The 24,395-nt window shown below is 48.0% G+C and overlaps 1 protein-coding gene across 3 annotated transcripts in view; it reads right to left on the bottom strand.

Annotated features, from left to right (window-relative positions):
- NCKIPSD (NCK interacting protein with SH3 domain) overlaps positions 1-24,395 on the bottom strand; it is a 54,745-nt gene continuing 30,350 nt past the window's right edge. For 2 of the 3 annotated variants that reach the window (XM_059856490.1, XM_059856489.1), the window contains exons 4-13: positions 22,749-22,836; positions 20,030-20,655; positions 15,296-15,466; positions 14,052-14,138; positions 12,552-12,690; positions 7,231-7,311; positions 5,887-6,015; positions 3,922-4,014; positions 2,239-2,411; positions 1-1,674 (exon numbers count right to left, since the gene is read on the bottom strand). In XM_059856490.1, coding sequence (XP_059712473.1) covers positions 1,471-1,674; positions 2,239-2,411; positions 3,922-4,014; positions 5,887-6,015; positions 7,231-7,311; positions 12,552-12,690; positions 14,052-14,138; positions 15,296-15,466; positions 20,030-20,655; positions 22,749-22,836 — 1,791 coding nt within the window. In that variant the 3' untranslated portion in view covers positions 1-1,470. Of the gene's footprint in view, positions 1,675-2,238; positions 2,412-2,724; positions 3,841-3,921; positions 4,015-5,886; positions 6,016-7,230; positions 7,312-12,551; positions 12,691-14,051; positions 14,139-15,295; positions 15,467-20,029; positions 20,656-22,748; positions 22,837-24,395 lie in introns of those variants that run through there. The other variant, XM_059856491.1, reaches the window with a different exon arrangement.

The following is a 24,395-nucleotide window of genomic DNA, read 5'->3' as shown; positions in this document are numbered from 1 at the left end:
TCCAGTTTAAGACGTTTTTATTCTTCTGCAGGTTACACTTAGTGTTTAAGAAAATACAGGATCCCTTTTGACATTCACACATTTTTACAGGGAAAAAAATAGGTTTCTCTACTAGGGTGGTTATTAAGCTGACTTCTGTGCCCCCCTTGGCTGCCAGGCCAACACCCTCTGTTCTCAAAGCATCACTGCCCTAGTGGCCAATCCAGGCCTGCAGAGCTTGTGTCATCCCCTCAAGCTAACAAAAAAAAAAAAAAAAAAAAAAAAAAAAAAAAAAAAAAAAAAAAAAATTAAAGTAAATACAGTGCCCAGTATTTCCAGTTTCACAGCTCCTACACTGGCTACTGCAAAAGAAGACCTGGAGACAGGGAGTGACCACACTGTGCACACAAATATCTAAGAGACCCACGTTAGTGTGTGTGACTGTCTGGACCAGAGAAGCAGGTTAATCCCATTTGCTAAAAACCTAGAGGAAATAAAAATAAGGGTTCCCCACAATTAGCATAGTCACAAACAGCTACTGGACACCAGGCTCACGCTGCCTCTGAGCGCTGCCCTGGGGACAGGGAGGGCAGCGAGGCAGAGCTACTACAAAGCTCAAGGCAAGAAATGCACGCGCTTCACGACCAGAGCGTGCCTGCCCAAGGGCAGCCCCTCTGCTCGAGGCAATGCTGCAACAGAGGTGGCAAGTGCAGCTTCACTTGGCAGGACACACCTTTGTGCTGTGTCCAACCACGGGCTTCCTACGGGCAGTGTCATCCATGTGGCTCTTACTTCTAGGCTGCCACAGTGTGCAAGAAATTCAGATTCAAACATCACTATAGAAAGCAGATTGAAAAGCAGCTGCTGGGGTAAGACCTCCATGACCCAAGGTGGGCTGCTGCCCAGAGGCAAAGCTGAAGGCTAGGAAGGAGTGAAAGGCTCACTAGACGAGGCGTTAGACAGCGAGCAGCTACTTTCCCTTGGCAGGGCTGCAGCACATTGGCACTAGCAGCAGGAAACAAAACAGATGTTACAAAAGCTTCTTCCAAGCACCAGCGGACTCCACTTGGTCACTGCAGGGAGAGAGACGCACATGGAAAAGAAGTGATACTCTAAGGCAAAGGCCTTTCTCTTCAGGACCTCGGGACACCAGTGCAGCTAAACATCCCCCCATGCTGGCTGCTAAGCCCCCACAAGCTCTCTGCCCTTCCCACTAACACCAGCTGCCCAAATAGCTCCTGCTGAGTCTTGCAGGCAAACCACGTGCCAGCGCCCACCCTGCTCTGCCTGCCCCGGGCACCAGGCCCCGGGGGCACCCCTCACCCTCTCTGCCACTGGCGCTTCCACAGGGCCGGTGAACACTGTCCCAACCTTAGGCCTCACACAGAGGGAGATAAGGTATGAGCTGTACTGGGAGGGAATGGGGAGAAAGTGTCAACAAAAGACATAGTCGATCCAAGTGGTTCAAACTCCAGTCCAAGCTGAGGAGCATTAGCTGGTACCAGAAGAGATTTCTGGGAATTCCTTATAAATCTCCAAGATGATCAGTTTCTCCATCTGGCACTGCTGGTCCTCCTCCTCCTCGCCCAGGATGCGCTGCAGGATGCCCTGCAGGTCAGTGAGGCGGTGCTGGTGCTGCAGATAGGGCGTGGAGCGGATGATGGCATGCATCAGGGACAGATACTCCATCCTCAGCTGCCAAGTGGGAGGGGAGACAAAACACAGAGCACAGTGAAAGACTTGAAGTGAGATAAACAACCTGCCAGCCTCCATGACAGCATGAGCACAGGAAAACAGCTGCTTGCTGCTGCACCATCAACCAGAGCACAACTCCAGAGGCACCTGCTTTTCCTTAAGTATCATTAGTAACTATGGAAAACTCTGCTTTTCCCACAGCAAGAGTGCTGCTGCTCCCCCGCCCTTGAACACGTGCACATTCCCTGCCTCTTGCAACACCAAACAAGAGAAATTCCTCCTACTACTATTCACAGAGGGTCTCTCTTCCCAAAGGTTCCTGGTCAGAAGTGTGCAGACCACCAGAAACCTGGCAGATCTTTGTTCAGCTATGCTGGTGTGCTGGGCAGGATAAATCTTCCCTTCCTCCTCAGCTCTGAAGGCTGATTTAAGCACCCAGAAATGTTGTGCCCACCCCAGAACTCCACTCTTGCCTGCACCAGCAGGCCCCATGAGGGGCCAGGAAAAACACCATTGCTTGGGACTGTGCCCCCTTCCCCAGTGCCTAGGGGTTACTGTGAGCACCTTGTCTCCAGGGGAGAGATCCGCAATCTGCCGCACCAGGATGTCTATCAGGACCATCATGTCTGTGTGATAGAAGATGCTGGCTGTATCCTTGCTGGCAAAGATGTCCTGCAGAAACTTCAGCACTGAGTGTGGTGGCTGAGGCTGATGCTTGAAGATGCAAACTGGATCATCTGGGGGCAGAGACACAGTGCTGAGCCACACGCTCCCCACTGCCCCTCTGCTCCATCCTCAGTGCACTTCCCTTCATTAGACCCTTTAGAGAGGAGGCTGCCCTGCCCTCAGCCAGCCACTCTCTGCCCATGGATAGCTCTGGTGCTCAAAGATGTGTAATCAGGATGGCAGCTCTGCAGGCTACCAAGATGAGAACAAACTCATTATGATGAGCATTAATCTCTGTTTATGTTTCACTGACCATCCCAGGTGAGAGCACATTAGCACAATGCTTCTCAGTATGTCCTCTTTTTGCTCAACAGCCACCACTCATTTTCTCCCTAGTTTATTAAGAGGGGTTCAATAACCCCTCTGAAAAGCCCATCAGAGCCTGTACCAAAACCAAGCTTTCACCAGAGACCAGGCTAGTACTGTCCCAGAAGCAAGAAAAGAAACAGTTCCAAGTTTAAATGAGCCACCACATCCTGTTCTCTTGCAAAACACATCCCTGCAGACTCCAAGAGGGGCTCTGGGCCATGGCAGCTCCTCCAGCAGTTGTCAGGAAGGCGGGCGAAACAGAAGCATCTTCATTAGGTTGTGGCCCCCCTCTTTCTTCTCCCAGCTTCTCACTGTAAGGTGATCTCTGCAGGGAATCTGGCAGGGAAAGGGCTAAACAAAGGCTTTGGGAGGAGGCCAGACAGAAGAGCACCGAGGTGCCTGCTGCCCTCAAGCTGATACAGTATGCAGACTGATTTGCAGCCCCAAAGAGAACTAAAGCCAGAGAAAGATGAGCTGCATGCATCGCAGGATGGGTTATTTCCAGCAGCTCAACAAAATGAGTTCTCTCAGGCAGTAAAGCTTCTGTGCTCCAGAAGGTATTAGCAAGCACAAGAGTGGCCTGCAGCACAGGCTGAGAGACCTGGCACCACTCTTCCTGCAGAGATCTCCAGTGTTCCAGCAATCTGCTCTGCAACAGCTCCACAAGTACACTGGATTTCACTCCATGCCTGAAGCAGACACAAGGCTAACCCTCTGCTGGCAATTCAAAAATGGAAAGTTCCATTCTAAGCAGCATTTCTGAAGACAGAAGCTCCCTCTGCATCTGTCCCCCAGGGCAGATGTTTGCCAGCACAGGCAGAGGTTTCTGTGCCAGCACACACTGAGTCCTCTGCCTGTCCAAGGACAGAAGTGGCCAAGGACCAGCTTTCCTCCTAGACAAGAGCTTGCCTGTGGCAGCTGGTCCATGCTCTGAGATGGAGCTGATCTGGCCCAGAAGTATGGAAATGGCAGCCCCTCCTCTGTCTCTAGATGCCATTAGCCATTACCTTATTCCTTGTGCAGCTCCATCCTCAGCAACGCAGACTGTCACCCTCACAAACTCACCAGGAAGCAGCACAGCACAGCCTGAGCTGACAGCTCCTCAGCCACCTGCACCCCTGACATCCTACCCTGTAAGAGCATGGCCGTGTCTCCCCAAGGATCTTTGTGCACCCCCTGCCAGGCATGCAACAGTGCCACACACACACTCACCTCCTCTGTTCAGCAGCAGCAGCAGCTTCTCTGTGAAAGTCTTCACATTGGAGTGCTTGCTTATTGTAGTCATGATCACACTGTGTTCTGGAACTAAGGAAGAAACCTGTTCAGCATCTCCCTTTTCTACTGAAGACCATGGTGATAAAAACACACAATGGGTGGCCCCTATTTAACATCAATACTCTGGGGTGCTTTGGGGAGCCACAGTCTATCAGGGCTACAAAAAGTTTCAGGCCACAGAGTGGGTGAGCAGGGAGAGAGAAGGTGAAATAAATCTGGAAACAGCACATGAAACACTTGTAACTTGGTGCTTTCTCCATATATCTCATTCATGTGTGGCTTCCCACCTTGCCAGCCAAACACTGGGAAAATACCTTGCAAAGGCTTTATGTTGTCAGTCATTACCTCTGCTCACAACCCTCTACAGCCAAGGGCTCCATTCTTTGGTACCTTCTTCCTTCCTTCTCCTTCCTTCCTTCCTTCCTTCCTTCCTTCCTACCAGCAGTACCCTTCTGGAACTTAGAGTCTTACGAGTTCTCTTAAGAAGGGTCCCAGGAGCATCCCAGAAGAGAAAAGTTTTTCCCAGCCCTCAGCACTGTGCTGTGCAAGTGCACAGGCTGAAGACTTCTAGGAACTGTCCCTTTGCCTGGTCTGGGAGTGATCTGCTGTAAAATACATTTATCCTAGCAGAGCTTTTGTGTGTGTGTGAGTGTGCACACTCAATCACATAAACAGCTCAGTGTGACTATTTCTGTGGCCTGTAATATTTCACAGGCTGCAAAGTGTTTCAGGATCCTGAAGGGCATCGATAGAATATGCATTTAGGAGAGTTTTTGAACTAATGCTGCACCATTGAACTGCATGATAGATGAACCTTGCAGACATAGGGATAAAAATTCAATCCACCAATAAGCAATGTGAACATCATTTAACATGTTCTTAGCATCAGAGAACAAGTCACTGCTCTCAGCTATGCCCCAGGTGGGCAATAATCCCCAGAAACACACTGCCTGTCATGCATTACTGCCTAATTACAGTAGCCAGCAAGGATATGGATAAGTGTGGGAAGGGGTAATGAATGAAGGCAGCAGAGACATACTTTATCAGTTTCTGTGCACACAGCTTTCACAGGAAATTAGAAACTTCTGCCTAAATTTGAATGATGCACAACCCAAAATAACAGGTAAATTACTAGACATATCATTGCTGCTTTATCCTTCCCTCTCTCCAAAAATTCAAGGATAATGTCATGAAGTAGACCAAGGGTAAATAATTAACTAAAGACAATTGGAGCAGCAGGAGACTGGGTTAAGGAATGGCCTCTCTTAGCAGGACCTGGAACTACACTCCAATCTTCCAAGAGGCTTCAAAATGTGCAGGCAGAGAGAAGGAAGATGCTCTTCCCTAAGCTCCTGATCTGCTGTCTGTCCTCATGGAGCTCAGGAGGGCAGGGAGGAGAGGGAACAAGGGCAAAGAGGGGAGAGCACATCTCAGGCCAATGCTGAAGGACCTGGCCTCAACAACTTGGCACTGAATGAGCTTCAGGCAGTGTGGATAGGGAAGCAGAAGCTTTTCCAAGACCCACAGAAGGCAGAGGACTTTTGCTGTGAGTTGGTATTGAGAAATGCCCACTGAAGCATCTTCTCTCCCAGGTCACCCATGCCTATAAATTAACTCCACCCATGCTCTGCAAGTACACCCCAACAACTCTTTTGACTGGGCACCGTGGAAGCCCAGTGACAAATCCACTGAGCTGCCCAGAGCTGCTGGGCAGGGGCTCTCACACCATTTTTTCCTCTAGGGTTTTGCACTACATTTAAACACAGTGTAGTGCCAGAGACTAGGAGAGCTGGTTGGTGGTTACAGCACCATCAAGACCCAGTAAGATTCTCTCTCCCCATTTTTCACACTCTCACTCTAGACCACTGAAATCCTGCCAAGGCAGAGCAGCACCAGTTCAACCTGGAATGTGGAGATTGAAGGCCAGAAGGACGTTGACAAATAAGTCAGGCAGCTGGTCAGTGGTGTCCGAGGGCAGCCCGTCCTCAATCACATCCAGCAGGAACTGCACAAACTGAGAGTTGAGATGTTCTGCACAAGGAGAAAGGGGCATTAACAGCACAGTGCAAAATAAACCAAGCAACAAGGGACCACCCAAGCCACTTCTCTGATCTTTTAAGCTTAAAAACCATTAGTGTCAGCCTCTGGGGAATGAAGGGCTCTTCAAGTGGACTAGACAGACCACTGAAGCATCTTTGTGGGAGACACAGTGCAGGGAGTTGCTGAAATTTGGTACCCCAAATGGAAATTTTTTTTTGAGTAAACAAAACACCAAATCCTGCTCTAGCTGTTGCAGAAACAATGCCACCAATGAAGGCTTCAAGGTAGGAAGAGATTGGCATTCTTGACCACTGGTTCAGTAAATCTCTTTTAAAAAACCCTAATAACCTAGATCATTAGTAATAACCCAGTTTTCAATTCAGCTATTAGGAAAGCTCAGGAGCTCATGCAAATAAGTCCACCTGCAAGAAATAACTGCCAGGGTTACACAAGGAGAGATAAATAGGAGGTGTAGAGGCTCATTCCAGTCTCTACTGCACCACTTTAAATCTTGTACAGGTTTACCCAGGGTTAAGGTAAAGCTGCTGACAAGATATTTATAAAAATCTCTACTGCATTTCTAGGAAAATTAAGCTCAGAATTTCCCAAATACAAAACAGCCGTGGAAAGAAGTGGGCAGGGCTTTCTGGCTGAAATGAAAGGACAGAGGATAAAACAGGGAGAATATTTGCACTTTGTAATTGACCACAATACCCTTAATCATCTCCACTTTCCCTAAGAGCCTGAATTACAGAGAGCTGCACTATCCTACTAGAAGAGAGACCAGAAAGAGGCCACATTATGCAGCTGACAGCCTTAGTGGGTGTTTGTGTAGGGATCTGGGAACTCAGCCTCATCAGCAGACAGTCTCCAAAGCAAGTAAGAGGTGTGTGCTTTCACAGAGGCCAGAGGTAAAAAAAATAATGCCACTTAGTCACGGGGATGGGCAAATCCATGTTGCCTGCAGCATGGCATTCAGTCCTCCACTGCTCTGACCCAGATTTGTGCTGCTCTTTGGAAATCTGGCATCTTAGCCCTGTGCCTCAGCTGCCAGGCTCTATTGACAAAGAACAGACCCTGCTCTTGCTGGGCCTTCCACTGAGCTGTCCCTGGGCTCGACCATCAGGAGAAGTCCCTTCCCCATGTCTGCCAGCATGCCCCAGATATCCCATCACCAGCTCTGCTATGAGCACAACCCACTCTTACCATAGTGGTGATATGGCAGGGGCTCCCCCATGGAGAACATCATGGCCAGCACCAGTGCAGAGTAACACATCTTTTGGTGATCTGCAAGGCAAAGGTGCTGTCATTAGCTCTTCTGAGGATATTAAACCTTTTCCCAGCTCCAGCTGGGAAGTTGCACATTTCATACAGGCATTTAACTCTCCTCATTCCTGTACTGACTGAGCAGTAAGGGTGTTTTTCCCCATTTTAGCACAGCACACGCCTTCTGTGCCGTGTGTTTCCAAAGCAATTTAAAAATAATCATAACAAGAGTCCTCTATTTTTCTCCCCTCTACTTCAGAGGATCTGGGCAAACTTGATCTGAATAATTAAAAACCTCCTCTGCACAGTCCCAGGACACATCCCATAGTTATGTAATTATTGAACCCAGAAAAAGCATCCATCTGGCCAGCTCAAAATACTGCCTGTTCCAACCAACACCACCCCCAGACAGCCATGCTGCTTGTTACCATCTCTGCACTGCTCTACTTTTGCTACCTCAGCTCTGCCTGAAGGTATAAAAGGTCCCTGGGGAGAGCAGATCACTGCTCAGGCTGTGCATCTGCCCACCTCCCAGGCCACACATCTCCAGCACTGATACATCCCACAGCCTGCTAGTCCAACACAATTTTCGCTGGCAGCAGCTATATGTGAATGCTCCAAAGAACCCCTGCCAGTGTCTTTCCTGAATTTTAATTAATGGATACCTCTCAATAGATATTTGCAGAACAACAACAACAACAAAAAAGTCACCAAATAGGATCTGTGTCCTCATCAAATGTAGCCTCTGTCCAGTTCAGCAAGTCTGAAGGCAATAGGAAAATGAGTATTTTTTAGGTTAACACATGTACTGGCTAAATAAAGTACAGCTACATCTGCCAGAAAGAGCCCTGGGGCACAAGGAAACTGAAGGTGTAATTATGAAAAACTGACCAAAACTACTTTTCATCAGAGGAGGAAAAGGCTCCTTCAATCTATGATGCTTTTCCTGGCCATACTGCTGCCCTGCACAATACACACCAGTTTCAGTGCCCCCTCCAAACTCTTTAAGATATTTCACTTTTCCATGCACAAAGCAACCCATCTCTAAACATCTGCACCCTGCAGTTTGGCTTTGACTGCACAGGCTGATGCCTTCAATGTCACCACTTACTCCTGGACTTGGCCAAAGCACTTGCCACATTTGGCAGCTCTCAGGTTTACGGTCAGCATGGGGGAAAAATGCCATGGAGTCATTCCAGCCCCATGCCCCTGGGAAGTCAGCCCTGTCAGCAAAGCCTCTCCACTCAAAGCACACTCACACTGTCACACTTCCACACGATGCTTCAGTTTTCCATCAGCAAGTACTCTGAGTAAAAATAGATCATTTGCAGCTTAACCAGATACTACAGTATGAACAAGATTAAGAGTTTGTAGACCATGTGGCAGCAAAGGAAGGCTGAAAACTGCTGTTTACTCTCTGTAAACAGAGAGGGAGGATATATTTAATGACTTAAATATAATTCATACTTCTTATATAAGAAGTTCTCAGCTATAAGGTGACAGTGATGCCAAAGCAGACTGTAGCAGAAAAGAGATCTGACAAACTGTTCACCACATGATTTCTTCATTCTTCCCTCCATGGCTACAGGAGCTGGGTCTCAGAGGAAGGACACTCCAGTAGGTAGACACAGGGAGCTGCTGCTTTCATGTTCCTAGAAAGGCTTTATTTTGTCAACAAAACATTTTCCCTTGTCACATCAGGAGCAATGAAATAAAGTGAGAGCCAGAAGCCAGTGATACACATGGCAGTAGCAAATATGGAGGAACAGACTAGAGATGGGAGAGAAGAGACTACTTTTATACCTCCTTGGTCCATCTGCCATTAACTGATGTCCATTCATCTTGGCTGACAGTAGTCTACATGACTAGGAGGCAAATCTTCTTGTATTTCCCTAAAGATGACAAATCAAAGAATGCTGAAACCAGCCAGAAACCAGAACTTGGGGGAAATCCAGATGAACCCAGGACACTCACACTGCATAGGCTCTACAAGTTTTTGGGCGTGTCCCAGCTGCAGCAGGACAAGACTCCAAGACTCACCATGCTGAAGAACAGAGTAACTGTCAGTCAAAACACAGCTTTTGGTTTTTACCTTACAGAGCAGTGCCAGTGGCTGTCAGAAATTAAGCAGTATCAATGCAGCTCTCCTGAAGCAGAGGGACTGCTGACAACAGACTGAAAAGCATCACTGAAGTAGCCGTGACAGGTAGGAGAGATACAGCTGCTTGCTTACCAGCCTGCATTGCTGAAAACTACTGAGATAGTGGTGAGAAACTGCAATCATGTATGAAAAGCATTTCTCAGAGGCCTTTGAAAACCTTGCTTCCACTTTCTAAACACAGCAGTGTGAAATGTGGGCTCTGGAAGCAGACACAATTGTCTGTGACTGAGGGGAGAAGAGCCTGACAGCTGACTTGCATGTAAACTGTGCTGCAGCAGGGGAGAAAGTCATGATTATAGATTGGATTATCCCTGTCTGTTTTCTTTGGAATTGTTCTGGCTAATTCTGTCTTGCTGTGGCTTATTATAAGGTGTTCTAACATGGAAAGATGTGCAGGCCAGCTGCAGCAGAGGGAAGGAGCTGTCCAGAAGCAGAAAGACCCAAACAGCTGCAGAAGAACTGGCCAGCAGCCAACATGCCTGCATCAGTCCCAGGGCAAAGCCCTTCTCACCAAAGGCACCCAGCATACATAGACAGAGCTTCTGCCCCAGCTGCTCTTCAATAATAAGCCAGGAGGGATCCCACAGAGCTGCTGCAGCCAGTTCCAACTCCCCAGTTGTGTGTTGGCACTGACTGCTCTGGCTGCAGTCAGCCACAGGAGGGATTAGCTATTCCACAGCATGTCACGGATCAGCTGCTATTCCCCAGTTTTTAGCACCAAAATAAGCTCAAGTCATTCTAGGATTCAAGGTCATGTTTTCACACAAGCTTGCCATTTGCTGGCAGCACATGAAGCAGTAAAGCACCAGAATGGCAGGAGGGAACTACTAATGCCCTGAAACACCTCTGAAGGACAGACACATTTGGGCCAAGGATGGTTACCCCCCTGCTGCCCCACTGTGAAGGCTGAGAGGACTGGATGATGCACAGATGCCATTGCACAAGTGTCTACCATAAAGCTTAGCCCAAGGAAAGCAGCACAGGATAAGGACACTGATTTGTGAGGTCCTGTATCCACACAGTGGTCTGTCAGCAAAGGAGAAGCAGCTTTTCACCCTCCAAGCTTTGCACCACCTTACAGCAAGGAGGGAAAATCCCTCACCTTGAGATGATGCTAGGGAAAGGGAGATGCTGCAGAGCTGCAGGCTGGCAGCTCAGAGGACACAGCAGAGCCACTTCTCACCCACTTCCACTGCCCTACTTTTATGACCCCAAAGCAGAGCTAGGGCTCGCTAGAGCCAGCCTGCTCCAGCCTAAGAACTACCTGGAGATCAGCAGAGGTGTGCAGAAGTCACATAGCTCAAAGCTCCATACCCACCAAGAGGCTGAATCAGCTGTGCTGTCTGGGATGACACAGCCCCAGGCAAAACACAGCATCACTGCAACCAGGCAAGGAGTAAGAAGGGTGACCAGCCCACTCTGCCTGCACAAAGACAGCTCAGGAACAGGGCAGGAGACAGAACCCTGTTTGGGAAGGTGCACAGAATGCTCACTTGGAGACAGTCTTTGTGAATGAATGATGGAGGCACAATAAAGTTTATTTTTGGCAGCACAAAATCAGAAGAAATGCTGCTGCAGGAACACAGTCACAGTCCCATAGCCAAGCAGCATTTGCTTCTTGGGCAGTAAAACCTCAGCCTGGAGAAGATGCTTCTCAGGCCTAACCAGCTTAAACACCAAGAGTGTGGTAAGCTCACAGCACAGAATTTATAAGCAGCAGTAACAAAAGAGGAAGCACAGCCAGCAAAGGAGTAATACTTGCAGTCGCACAGCACCAGCTCTCCCCCTGCCCTGAAATGCCACCCTCCTCACCTCTGACATGCCTGCACTTCCAAGCATCTAGGCAGAGACAACTGCAAAGCCTTCTGCCACAGGATTGATTTTCATCTCCCACAGCCCCTTCCAGACACAAGATGAGCCCTGTTAATGCTGCCCAGCAGAGTCAGGTTGGCAGTCTCAGGTGGGATGCTGGGGACAGGAATGTCTCTTATGCAGGTTCAAAGTGGTCATCTAGGTCATTTACTCAGCTCACATAAAATGGATGGGACAGTCCCTGTTCTCTGCAGACCTGTCAACCCCTACACAGTCTCATCACCAAATTATATCCCTCCACAGCTCCATGACACAACAAACTGACTGCAACCAGGGCAGCAAGGCTGCAAACACCAGGCTCTTCTAATTTGATCCACGTGGTCACTCAACAGCTACTCTAATTGTGGGCCACAATTACACAAGACAATGGATTTTCAATGTCCTTCTAAGAGAAATATGCCACTGCCAGCACTGGTAGCCTACAGGTTGGCTTCAAAATGGGGAGCAAAGCTATGAGTGTCCAAGACCAGGCATGTGTGGGGAGCTGGAAGGTACCTCCAGGGGAGTATTACTACATGCTCACCTTACTCTTAGGCTTTTTCCGAGCATGTGCTTCTGGCTGCCCAGAATAAAGGACACTGGGCTAAGCAGGAGCTCTGAGGGCACGAAGGACATTCCTGTTAGTAGCTGGGACAGTTCATCTAACAAATAGAGTGTGAAGTAGAAGGAACATGAGGGCAAAGCCTGAGTATGAAAAGCAAAGAGCTGGGAAAACCTGGGCCATGGCACTATCCTGCAAAGGACCGAGACTGCAATGCCAACAACAGCACTGCCATCTCTCTTGGCACAGTGGTGGAGAGAAGGCCCTTTCCTTTAACCAGCACACATCTCACTCACCACAATGAAACACCACAAAAATTGGGTATAGAACACTGGAAAAAACTCTTTAAGAAACTGCACAGATCTTCCTTGAGATCTGCAAGTGTCTCTTGTCAGCATTATGAAACAAAACTGGAACAACTCAAAATGTGTTTTAAGACATCTACAAGAAGTGACACAGATCATTAATGGAATGTTCAAGAGCTGGAGGGCCAGGCACCATTGGACTGAAACATCCCTTCCTGTGCATTCCCCAGTTACAGAGGTAATAACCTGAATAACTTTAAAACCAGACACCATTCCCCCCAGGCATGTGGAGCAGCTGGGCAACGGGGGGCCATGCTGTGCTGCAAATCATGCAATGGGAGCACACATTCCCAGGGCTGTGGGAACAGCAGCTCTGGCTCACCCTGTGTGTGAGTCTGCATGTCCCGGGCCAGCTCCATGGGCAGCACAGAATTCACGAGCGTTGAGATCACGGCAGCATCCAGGTTGCACATGGCTCCAAAGCACTTCAGCAGCAGCAGGCGCAATGGCACCCTGTGTTCCTGCAAAACCAATTTGTTACATCAAACCATGTCCTAGAGGAGGGCTCACTCTGAGGCTTGGACAGAGCTTCTAGATGTTCCTGTTGTTGGGAAGCCACAGACCTTCCCAGGGTGACATGAACCCAGAAGCTCTAAAAGCCTTTAGCAACAGTACAGGAATCACTTTACAATAATGTTCACAATTGGGCTGGCTACAGGTTGTTGGCACATGTGGTCAGAGGGCATGTGGCAGCAAGAGCTCAGATCTGAGATGTCCCACATCATCCACTAAATCTGGTAACACATCAACAACCCATACCTGTCCCCAGCAAAGAGACTGAATGTGCTGGGTAGCCAGGATTCTCTGAGCATGCCAAAATTTTGTGAACACTGCTCTGGTTAAGGTTTCCTGACGAGGTAACATTTGCAAGCTCTCTTCAGAAAGTTTTGGAACATGCAAGGATTCCAGCAAAGATCATGCTCAGCCTGCACCTTCGATGCAGGAGCTCTGATGCTGAGTTAACCTGCATACTCCACCCTCAGCCAACAACTCCAGGGTTTCAAGAACACAAGAGAGCCAAGCCCTAGCACTGGGCATGACAGCAGCCAGGACAGGACACCCAACTGCTCCTTACCTGGTCAGGCTTCCTTGGAATTGTGGTCAGAGAACAGCAGGCAGTGAAAGTCATCAGGCTCTGATTGCCCAGCCTGCCTTCCTGTTCTCAGCTATGCTACAGCCCCCTGAAGCTGAGATTTGCATTCAGACACACAAGTGCTAGATGAAAGCAAAATGCCACAAGACTTGATGTGCTGTATCTGGGACTTAGGGACAAGTTTTCTACTCCCACAGAGTCCTACAACAGAACTTTCTAGGAAGGAGAGGGACAAAGCAACACTACATAGTTGTTTAAGGCAAAACTTCTATTTCTTCCTCTAAACTGATTTCCTTCCCCACTCCCAAGGCTTCTACTCATTACCTACTTTCCTAACCAAAGTTATTTATTAATTCACAGGAGTGCATCAATTAAAAGAAGAGCAATCACAGCCTGTCAGATCTCCTAAGGCATCCTCTGAAATCCTTCCCCTAGATACCAGTGATGCCAATGCTGTCCCTCAACGGGCCAGTAAAAGCAGCAAGCTTTACCCTTGCCAAGTGCTAGCTACTGCTTCAAAGTCTGCAGCATCCTCTGCTCTTTCACACAACTTTCATGCATAGCATTGACATTAGCCAGCACTTGAAAGGGATATGCTGCAGTTTCAGTGAGACCACAGAACTGCCCTATCCAAGGGAAACATCTTATATACATTCATTGTACCAACCCTGCTCTTTTGCATCTTCAGGGAAATCTTAAAAAGACATTTGGTGCATTTTGCCACCTTACCATCTGATAATACGCCACAAGGGACAGGACAGATTCAAACTCATTCTTCTTGCACATTTTCTTGCACACTTCTGGATCTGCATCTGTCTGGAAGAAGGAATTGACAGGTAACCCAGTGACACATCAAAGCAGAAGGTACCTGCTGCAGGGACCTTGAGGGAGTCCACTTGCTTTCAGATCTCAGTAGCCCCAATATCTCACAAAGAAACTGAAAGCAGAGCACAGAAACAGGTCAAGAACCATCACTCCTCACCATCAAAGTGGATTCTTGAGAAATGCCTCTGCCACAGAGCACGTTTTAGGCTGAAAATATCTAAAACACGACCCAAAAAGCACCTGATTGAGAGCATCACACAGTTACACAGAGTAGCTGCAGCACTGCTCCCATCCTGAGAAGTACATCTTCTCCCACCCCTAAGTTATGAGGAAATGGTTGCACAAAATTCCACTCAGCCTTGCCCAGCAGGCCCACAGCAAGGCAGCACAGGCTGTATGCAGAGTGACAAAGACCCTGGCATCTATTACAGAAAATGTACCTGTTTTCTCCAGAACTGGAGAGGACTATACAATAGTGCCAGAGCAAACCCCACATCAGAACCCCTAACACAGATCATGTCACTGCACTGAGGGCAGTTCCCAAATCATCCCTGGATACAGACAACCTTGCACATACTAGTGAGAGTGCTGGGACAGTAATCCCACTGCTGCTCAGCATGGGCATATTCCTCTCCTGTATGCAGAGATGTGTGAGATGATTTATACTTTTTCACAAAAACAGCTATAAAGCTCACTTTCAAGGCAACCAAAGAATGTTCTTTGCATTTAATGAGCTTAACCCCACAGGTACCCCAGCAATTGAGGATATCTTCAGTGGAAGATGAATTAAATGGGCTTAGGAGTGCAACAACCCTACCAGAGACTTCCAGGTTTTCTGTGGCAGGCTGGGTTTTTTGGAGGTGAGGGTTTATATTCTCTTGTGATAGGTAAATACCAAAACCACCATGAACAGCTCAGTAATGCTTTTCAGAGTAGCTCTGTAAGGTGGAATGGAGAGCAAAGGCAGCTCAAGAGCACTGCAGAACCCACAGAGAAGGGTAGGGCTTACTGACACTAAAGGATGCACAAGAAACTGCGCACGCAAAGCAGCAGATGCAGTGGCAACACAGGGGTGAAGGAGGTCAAAAAAAGGAACTTCACCAGCTCTGTCTGCTCTGGTCTGCCTGTAAAGAGAGGAATTTACTCACCAGGATGCGAAGCAGCTCCTCCAGGTAGCAGCAGATGACGTTCTCATCCTCGTAGAGCGCCCAGCTGCGCTGCTGAGCATCATCCTTGTGCCTGGCCAGATCTGCAAAGATCACCTCCAGCCGCTGCTCGTCGTGGCAGATCTGGCCCGAGGGCAGCCCCGCACTCAGGTTCTGCACGACAGCAAAACCACTGGTTAGTGGGGCCCTGACAGCTGGCTCTTGTTTGGGTGCCTGTTTCCTGCAATCTTGTCTCCCAACTGGCAGCTGACCTCATTCAGTCAAGAGCTGGCAGTATAAAACCAGTAAGTTTATGACACATGTTATTTCAGATCTCATACTTTTGGAGCCTCTACCCTCTGTAGATTCTGGAAATCATCCTGAGAATGGGAAAAACCAAACCAGCCCAGTATGGGCCAGGACTACTGCCAGGCAGCAGCTGAGCACCCCCAGTGAAACAGACATGTCCTGGACAGCAGACCACCACACTGCACAGCTGCCTCAAGGCAGGAGAAGTTCCCTCTGCTGCTCATTTCCTCCAGCCTGAAAGGGACAGATCTGCCTTGGATTCTTGGCTCTTGGCACTTGTATGGTGCTCTTCATGCCAGCTGCTCTAGGCCTGGATCCTCTGCACAAAGAACAGGAACCAATTCATCATGGGCTGCTTTGGTTTTGCTTCATTCTAAACAGCAGAGCTCCACTGTTCACCACAGCTCTGAAGTGTGTAGCCACCCAGTAAACCTTACTGCACACATTCCATTCTCCAGCTGCTGTCAACTGCAACTCCACCACTTCTGCCTCACACACAACCCTTGCCATGAAGGTCTCACTCTTCAGTTGCCTTTCCTTTGCTCCTCCTCTCCTTCAAGAAAGAGAGGAGTGGCGAGGGTGCATTTAACCCACCTGAACAGCCGCTGTGCTCTGGGATTTAGGATAAGCCTCTAGGACCTAAGTATATCACATGAATCACTTGGTTTCCTGAAAGCAAGGCAAGAAGGGGGGGTTCAGTACATGGAACTGAGCTGATCACAGGTGAGGTGTCCAGGCACTATTAAGAGAGGTAAGGACTAATTTGTGAAAGAGCTTAAATTATATACACAAGGGTTTGGCAGCGGTGACAACAAGCAGCAGGAGATCAGTGAGGTGGAAGAGAACCAAGGTGAGAAATTCAAACAACAGGGAAAACCCACTCACTGAGACCAAATTCCTACAAATTTTTGGATGAGGCTGTCTTACCACATGCAGCAACAAGTCATGATCACTCAGTGAGAAAAGGCCTTTATAACTTACCAGCCAGGACATCTCCTGGAACCTCAGAGAAGACTTATTCCTTCCAACAGGCTGGCTGTGCAGGCAGGGGCAGCCAGCCTTTAGGCAGACTTCACTTTGGGAGCAGAGCAGATAGATTTTGTACAGAGACACGAGCCAATGTCTTGTGCCAGTGTAACACCTGCACATGGATGGCCAAGTGCAGGAGCTGCACCCCTCCTGCCTATCCCCACCCTCCAGCCCTCTCTGCGGAAACCACTGCATGTTTAACAGTAATGTCTTGCCTGCTTTATTAGAGACAGACTTGTTAGTGATTTGCTTTGGGGTATGAACTAATTTAGGACTTCAAGTCCATGCTTCAGTTATAAAATAAAGAAGTTTTCTTGTTGCAGCTTCTTACATAATTTTTGTCAGGCAGATAATGAAGAAAGAAGCATGCAGGTTTAACACAAGCCTCTGTACACACTTGAAATTCTGGGAAGCTATGGGTAGCCTAGCAGAAAAGCAGGTAGCCAGCTGTAAAAGAGCACAACAGCTTTCCAGAGCTGAGTACAAGCATAAGAATTTCCCTTTGAATGGTGATTTATCAGAAGCAAATACATTAAGAGACTTGCTTCATCCTGCCATCCCCCTGCTTATCTTTAGGAGGACCTACAGCACTGCAGTGTTACCTGCCAGTCCTCAAGAGTCCCAGCTGCTTTGGTGAGGGTTCTCCATTATGTGCCTTACATCCTCCTCAGCAGAGCACTGCATGGCCAGTCCTACCTCAATCCACTGCTGGGACTCTTTTTGGATGACCATTTTAATGAGTATTCATTTTGATGATCCCTCTATTCAGCATCTTACCACTAATCTACTTTCTCCAATCCTTCATCTGCAGCCCTTAATGACTCCACTGAGCATCAAGCTTGGATGGACTTGGATGAGATCAATCCATTAACAAGCTATTCCATCTGACCATGTAACTACACCTCACACTGTCTCAGTGCACTTTCAGCACCATTCTCAGCCCTCCCATCACCAGGATCAGGTCTCTGCTTATTAAACATCTTGGCAGCTACTACAACGTGCAGCATCATCATATGGCCATTTCCAGGAATCTGCTGGAGAGCCCATAAGCAGAAGGAGGTTTCAGTATTTCTAACAACACCACTTTGCAATATCTTGCTGCTTCAAATAGTTCCCTGCCCCCAGCCCAGCAGAACAAGCTGCTAGAGAGATTTCATTCTTCCTGAACAGCTCAAAACCATTTTGGGAACTTTATCATAACCACACTGCTCAGAGGTGGCCACATCTGCCATGCGAACCCAGCTGCGGTCCTGGCCATTTCTTCTCTTCTCCTGCCTCCCTCCCCCCATACCCCACCAGCAAGTGCAGTGGATCACCAGTCCCATGGGTACAAACACCTTCCCTCCAGATGAGCCCCAAAATCATGTAGCAGGTTTTCAGACTTGGCCAGGCCAAATGCTGACACAGGGAAGCCAACCTGGCAGGTTTGCTCCTGCAGATCCCAAATAGTACGGTACCTCTGAAGTATCTTTCCTGAGGTGTGAGCTCCTCAGCACCCTCCTTGTCTCTGCTGCTCCCCCAACTTAGTCTTACATTACCTCTAAAAAGAAGCAGGATGCTGTCCCAGCCTCTTTTATTCTCTAAAAAAAACCATGTGCAGATTCCACGCTGGAGGAACAGCAAGGTAAATAAGATGGAAGTACTATTCAACCTTCAGAAGGCACTGGGGATGGGAGAGAGGTAAGGGATTGTGGAATTGATTTAGTAAACCAGTGAGCTGACTTTAAATTAAGACTGGAAAAGAATAGAAAGGATATAGCTAATTAAAGAACATGATCCAAAAGGCTGAAGCAGGTATGGTATCTACTATGAGCAGACCAAAGCTTTAAATCAAAGCTGATATCTCACTCTGTTTTAGGGAGTAGAAGAAAAACCTTGAAAAATATGCAAGAGATGAGTTGCCATGTATTTGCATGGACTGGGGAGTAGAGGGATTTCAGAAGCTCCAAATTAAAGAAAAAAATTCCTTGACCTAGAACTGACAACTCAGCAACAATTCTACACAGAAACCCCTGAGACTGTGGAATGATTTGGTATAATGAACAACACAAAGTCAACAATAATAATTTGTACCACTAAACCACACTAGTGAAGCTACAGCAGTGCAGCCACCCCACAAGTACACGTGACCACTCCAGCTGTCAGAGCTAGTCTTCTACACCAGGTGAACAACCTCACCTGGGACCAGGCCCCCACTTATCAGCAGAGCTATATCATCTGGCTGGGACACTGAGAAAAAATGCACACCACATCTACAACATTTACACCTGAGCACTGTGCAAGCCCATCCAGGCTCTCCTTCTGAAAGCAGTACTGCTCAAGATAGGTATGATGAAGTATTATAAGATGGGACAGAATCTTCTGTGTCTCCATACATTACTGGTCATTTTAAAATCCCACAGCTGTCCTAGATGACGGATATCATATCCGTTACCAGAAGATCCATACTACTCCCTGCACCGGCATCACCTTCTTCCCATCCTTTTCAGGCTGGTCTGAAGCAATGGCCATGAAATTGAGGCTTTCAAATGCCCTCTGCAGAAACGTGGCACTAAATAACTTCTGTGGAATTAAGCTTATTGTATCCTGAGTACAGGTATTAATGATAAAAATAATATTCAAATCTTGGACAAGGTGCAAATAACAGAAAACTGAACTTCTCAGCATGCAAGACAGAGCCAGAACATTTCCTTGAACCAGCTAAATTTTTTTGCTGAATCTAGATCACACATTGACAGGGCATTGTTATTGGAGAAGGAAGCAATTAACCACTGGGTTATGGCCACAGAGACTTGATGATTGCTTATAGGGGCCTCTATTCAGTACAAACAGTCAACCAGATTATGATTTGATGTAAAATTTGAATGTCATTAGTCCTCCATATTCAAATGCCTCCGAACAGTTCATTATAATCTTGCTATTAGCAATGGAATTCCAATCTTAGAAGTTTGTATGATGCACACTCCTCAGGGCTGCACTGAGCAAGTGGGAGCTGAAATTTATTATCTCTCCAGCTAAAGCAGAGTCTGCCCAGGTGCACTTCACCATTTCAATGACTGATGCAGAAGGAGAAAGATAGGATTATTTTGACATAAGGTTTATTTAGAACAAGATCAAGATAATGCTCCAACTCAAGGCTATGTTGTACATCTGCAGCTCATCTGGGGTATAAACTCACCTGTTTTCCACTTCTCTGCTAACAGTACTATGACCTGGCTTAAACCCCTGAAACCCCCGGTTCCCCTGGCTGGATATTTACCCCCATCTAGCACCTTTTCATTTGGGATCTCACTGCCTTTCTCATCCCAAACATCAGGAGCTCATTGAGTTCATGACACCTTATCCTTGATGCTCAGAGGCGGTGTCCAGCAGTCCCCACTCCAGCCTCACACACATTACCTTACTCTCCACCACGGAGATGAGGATCTGCTCCATGATGCTGCTGGTTGCAGGGACAGAGGTCTGGATGTGGCCGATGACGATGCCGATGGCCACACGGGACAGCTCGTAGCTGAGGTGGGTGTTCCTGCGCACCAGCTCGATCAGTTCGGCACCAATTGTCTTGGGCACGGAGGCCACCAGGCCACCGGGCTCTGCTGGCAGCGACTCCACCCCAGCTGCCTTCTTATCCTCCAGGCAGAGGTTGCTGAAGGCATCCAGGCTTGCAGGGGGGGCCGGGGCAGTTTTCTTTACCTGAGAAGTCTTCTCCCCATCCACATTGTGGGACCTCTGGGTCCCCCCTTCAGCTGGCGGAGCTGGGGCAGCCCTCTTGGACTGGGGAGATTTGCTGGTATCCTTTGGGGAAGTCCCGTAGCGGGAATGGCTGACGGAGCCGCTGTCCAGGTTGCGTGTGATGGTGGTGTGGACGCTCCGGCTCGGGACAGGGGGTGGGGTGTTGGCAGGGCTGGAGGTGGCTGTGGGGAGAGCGCTCTCGGATACAGAAGAAGCAGTGTACAAGGTATCCAGGGATGTTGTGCTTATAGAGGAGGCACTAGAAGCTGACCCAGGAATAATTTCAACAGCATCTGAAAGGGGACAATTAAACATGCCTTAGCAACAGCATCAAAGGAAAAGAGAAAAAACCCAAATTGCTACAGCACAGTCCATTAAAAGGCTCATTGTGCATTCGACCAGAGCAGTTTAACTCCTCTTCCTGCCTCACTTATCTCAAAGCAAAAATTGTACCAGTTCTCTCTGGAGCATTCCCACACAATCACCTCTTTAGAAAGGGGAAAGCTACTCTTCTGAGATGAATACCCTTCAAAGGGCTTAGTGTTTTACACAGGGGAAGGGAGGGAGAGATGGACAGAACTAAGGGACAGAAAAGTCTTTTCCCCCTGGCTTAGGCTTTTTCTGTGTAAAGGATGTAAGCCCTCACTTTTGAAAGATGGTGCCTCAGAATTGCAAGACACAGAAGGCTTCACACACAAGCCTGCACCTCCCTCTTGCACAGACCTCACGCTTAGTGCTGACAGTGGAGGAAACACTTGACTGACAACCTCTTTAGTCCCTCCCTTTCAGCACTCTCCCAACATTTGATCATGAGCCCAGCCGCCCTGCTGGCGCCCACTGATTTCACTAGCCTCCACACTATCTGTTCTACTCTATTTCTCCCCTCACATCTAGTTATGACTAGCTGTAACAGTAGGAGTCCCACCTTCCAAGGGAAAAAATCCACAACAAGCAAAGAGATATTAAGATTTTTCTTTCCTTTAACCTGGTTGTATATATAGTTTTGGTTAATCTTATCCATTAGTTTCTAGAAGGCAGAAATGTATCCGAGTTCTTCCTTGACTATGAAAACAATTACTTGGACAAACAGTGGGTTAGCTGCCTATGAGCATCCCAGAGCAGCTGGTGTTAGTGCTGGGAGAGAAGGAGCTGTACTCCACAGGGAGCTCAGCTCCCATGGAAGGCAGTTACACACACACATGCCCAAAGGAAGGAGCAGTGGGACTAATGTGAAATGCCTGTGCTGCCCTTCCTGCTCCATCAGTGCTTGGAGTCCTCCACCAGTCCATCCACCACTCCTCCCAAAGTAAAGACCACCTAGGCCGAAAAACTGTGCCCTTCACACCCACACAGGTTCAACATCCCCCTTTTTCCTCCTCCTCACAGAGGATCATTCATGACTCATAGCTCCCCCTATGCTTCATTAAACAATGAGTTGAAGGAAACTGACCTTTGCAAACTCCCGCTACTCCAGTGAAAAATGGCTCAGTACCATTAAGCACCATTAAGGAAGCTGGTGCCAGCCCCTCTCTCAATTACCTGCAAGTCAATAGCTCTGCCCGGGTCCACACAAGGGACATGAGTGGGCTTGAAATGGGCTGAGTGTCACCAATGGCATCAACTGTCACTGCACAGCAGAGCACTTGGGCAAGCTGGCAGCAAGACAGAAGGATAAGCACTACTCTGTCAACCCAAATGTGCTGAAGATGGAGAAGCTCCAGCCCTGACCCCATGGTCCTGCCCTCAAGTGTTTCTCACTAGTTGCTCCTCTGCCTGTGGGCAGCACATAGGCAGATGTGTCCCTGGTATTATTACTGCTCCTTGCAGGCACCAGACACTGAGTTCATGGAAATCCAACCACTGTACAAAGAAAGTGCTCAACAGATTGGGAGTTGAGACTGCATTAAAAGCCAGTGAGTTCCCCTGGTAAAGTATCACACACTGCAAGGGAACGCTCCCTCTGCCTTGTTGGGAGACAGCCATGGTGTCTGTGGGAGAAAAAGGATCTTAAACCACTGACTCAGTGCACTAGCCAGACTAGCCACATGAGCAGGCAGAGAGTTGCTCCTTGGAGAGCCACAGGCACTGAAGGATCAGGGGGATGCTGTACCTGGCACCCGTCCACAAGCTGCTCAGACCCTCCCAAATCAGAACAGGCTTGAAGGAGCACTGGTAACCAGCTCAGGACCACTAGCATTAAAACCTATAGGAATCAGGCTGTATACATTTTACAGATGTATTTGTAAGGATATAAACCATAATCAGAATTCAAGGAATGGATAAGGATGCTCATCTAAGCACAAAGCAGAAGCATTCAGGCCTCATGGCTGTTACATCACCCAGTGTTTCCTTCATGCCCAAGACCTGGAGAGCAGCTTGTCCTTACTTTTAATGGGAGCAGCAATCTGTGTGTTCTTGCGCTTCTCTGGAGGTGGGGGGGTGACAGGAGCAGCACGATGAGCCTGTGGTGGGATCTGTAAGGAAAGATTGCAAAGCAATCAAAGGAGGTTGACAATAAAGATATTCTCTTTATGAAGACTTCTTTCTCACGTGCATGTGTAGATTTGTCCTTACATCTCTCTTGTCATTTGGAGCAGTTTTCTCAGGAGGACAGATGCTAATGGGCAGCCTCCTAGAAGAACAAAGCAGGACTCAAAGAGACTTCATCCCCTCCCTGTGACAGGCAAAGCAGCCCTTGTTTAATTGCTGTGTTCAGAAGCACATGGCACATATGTCGTGTAGACCTGTCAAGCATTTACTTCTCCTTTATTCCAAATGCAATCCCACACACTTACCATGTCTCCACATTACTCTCAATAGCTCCACAGAGGCTGCAAACAGAGTGTGTATTTACACACTCTTCTGGAGAGATCCATTACATCAGCTACAAATACTCTTGCAGAAAGACAAAGCCAAGGACTGGAAACATGTAAATGCCTCTTCCATGCTTTCAAAGCTATTTCTGCTCATGCAAGGAGAAAATAGGGTTTGACCCTCTGTGCAATACTATGCTACCAATAGCAAGACACACTGGGAAAAGCTTTGCCACGGAGTTGCATTAACTCCCCACATCTGGGGTTTCTTGTGCAAGTCTCTTCTTCTAGGATTGCCAAACCAGCAGTGTACAAGCCCCAGTCCCACTCCTACACTCATCTTTTCCTGTCAGATCTAAACACCATGATCACCAATATCACATTCACCCACAATTACTCCAGTGAAGAGCATCCTCAGGGTTAACCTCTGATCAGCAGAGCACCACTGAACACAGCAGCCAAGCTGGGTGGGAGCACACTGCATCAATACACCAGTCCCCACAGCCCAGCAGCTCAGGGCCAGGAGACTCTGCTTGGGACCTCTCAGGACTGCTGGGATTCAGAGCCTGCTGCCTCAAATGTGCCTCTGCTTTTATGGGATATTGCAATCACTGTCTGTGGCCAAACCTCCTAGGGGAGCACAGGAAGGGAAAGGAGGTGATGGTCTGGATGCCTTGGGTAACGTGGCTTTCAACCATTTGGAATCTACAATGACATTCAGTCCACCACAAGTGAAAATTTTGCAGGTTTGTTTAGCCCAGGAAGAGAAATTTTTCTGTCCCCTGTCATTGCTGAATAGACCTATATAAACACCACTGAGGGCACAGAGCTCTGCCCCCCCAGAATGAAAATCTGAGACAGGCCCCTGAAGGGTCTCTATCTTACATTAGCTCAGCAGAAACAGAGGGAGAAATGTATTTTTCCCCCCAGAACCGGGAAGGGCAAAAACTTAATCTGAAATGGGAGCAAAGATATTCCTATAAATAGAACACCTTCAAAAGCCACCTCAAATATTCACAGCTCTACGGCAAAAGCTGACAATGTGCTCACAGCCCGTGTCTAGATCCACTAGACAAGGGAAGACAGCAGTTTGCACAAAGACTTTTAAAAAAGGATCTCTTAGTCCCTTTCCCACCCAACACCAAATACATCCAACCTTATAGCATGCCATATAAAAAGTCACTTTATGAGTGCCTTCAGCCAGTGAATTAGCACGAGGC

This window comes from Haemorhous mexicanus, chromosome 11 (assembly GCF_027477595.1).
Source record: "Haemorhous mexicanus isolate bHaeMex1 chromosome 11, bHaeMex1.pri, whole genome shotgun sequence".
Classification (NCBI taxonomy): Eukaryota; Metazoa; Chordata; class Aves; order Passeriformes; family Fringillidae; genus Haemorhous; species Haemorhous mexicanus.
This window is presented reverse-complemented; position numbering and strand designations above follow the sequence as displayed.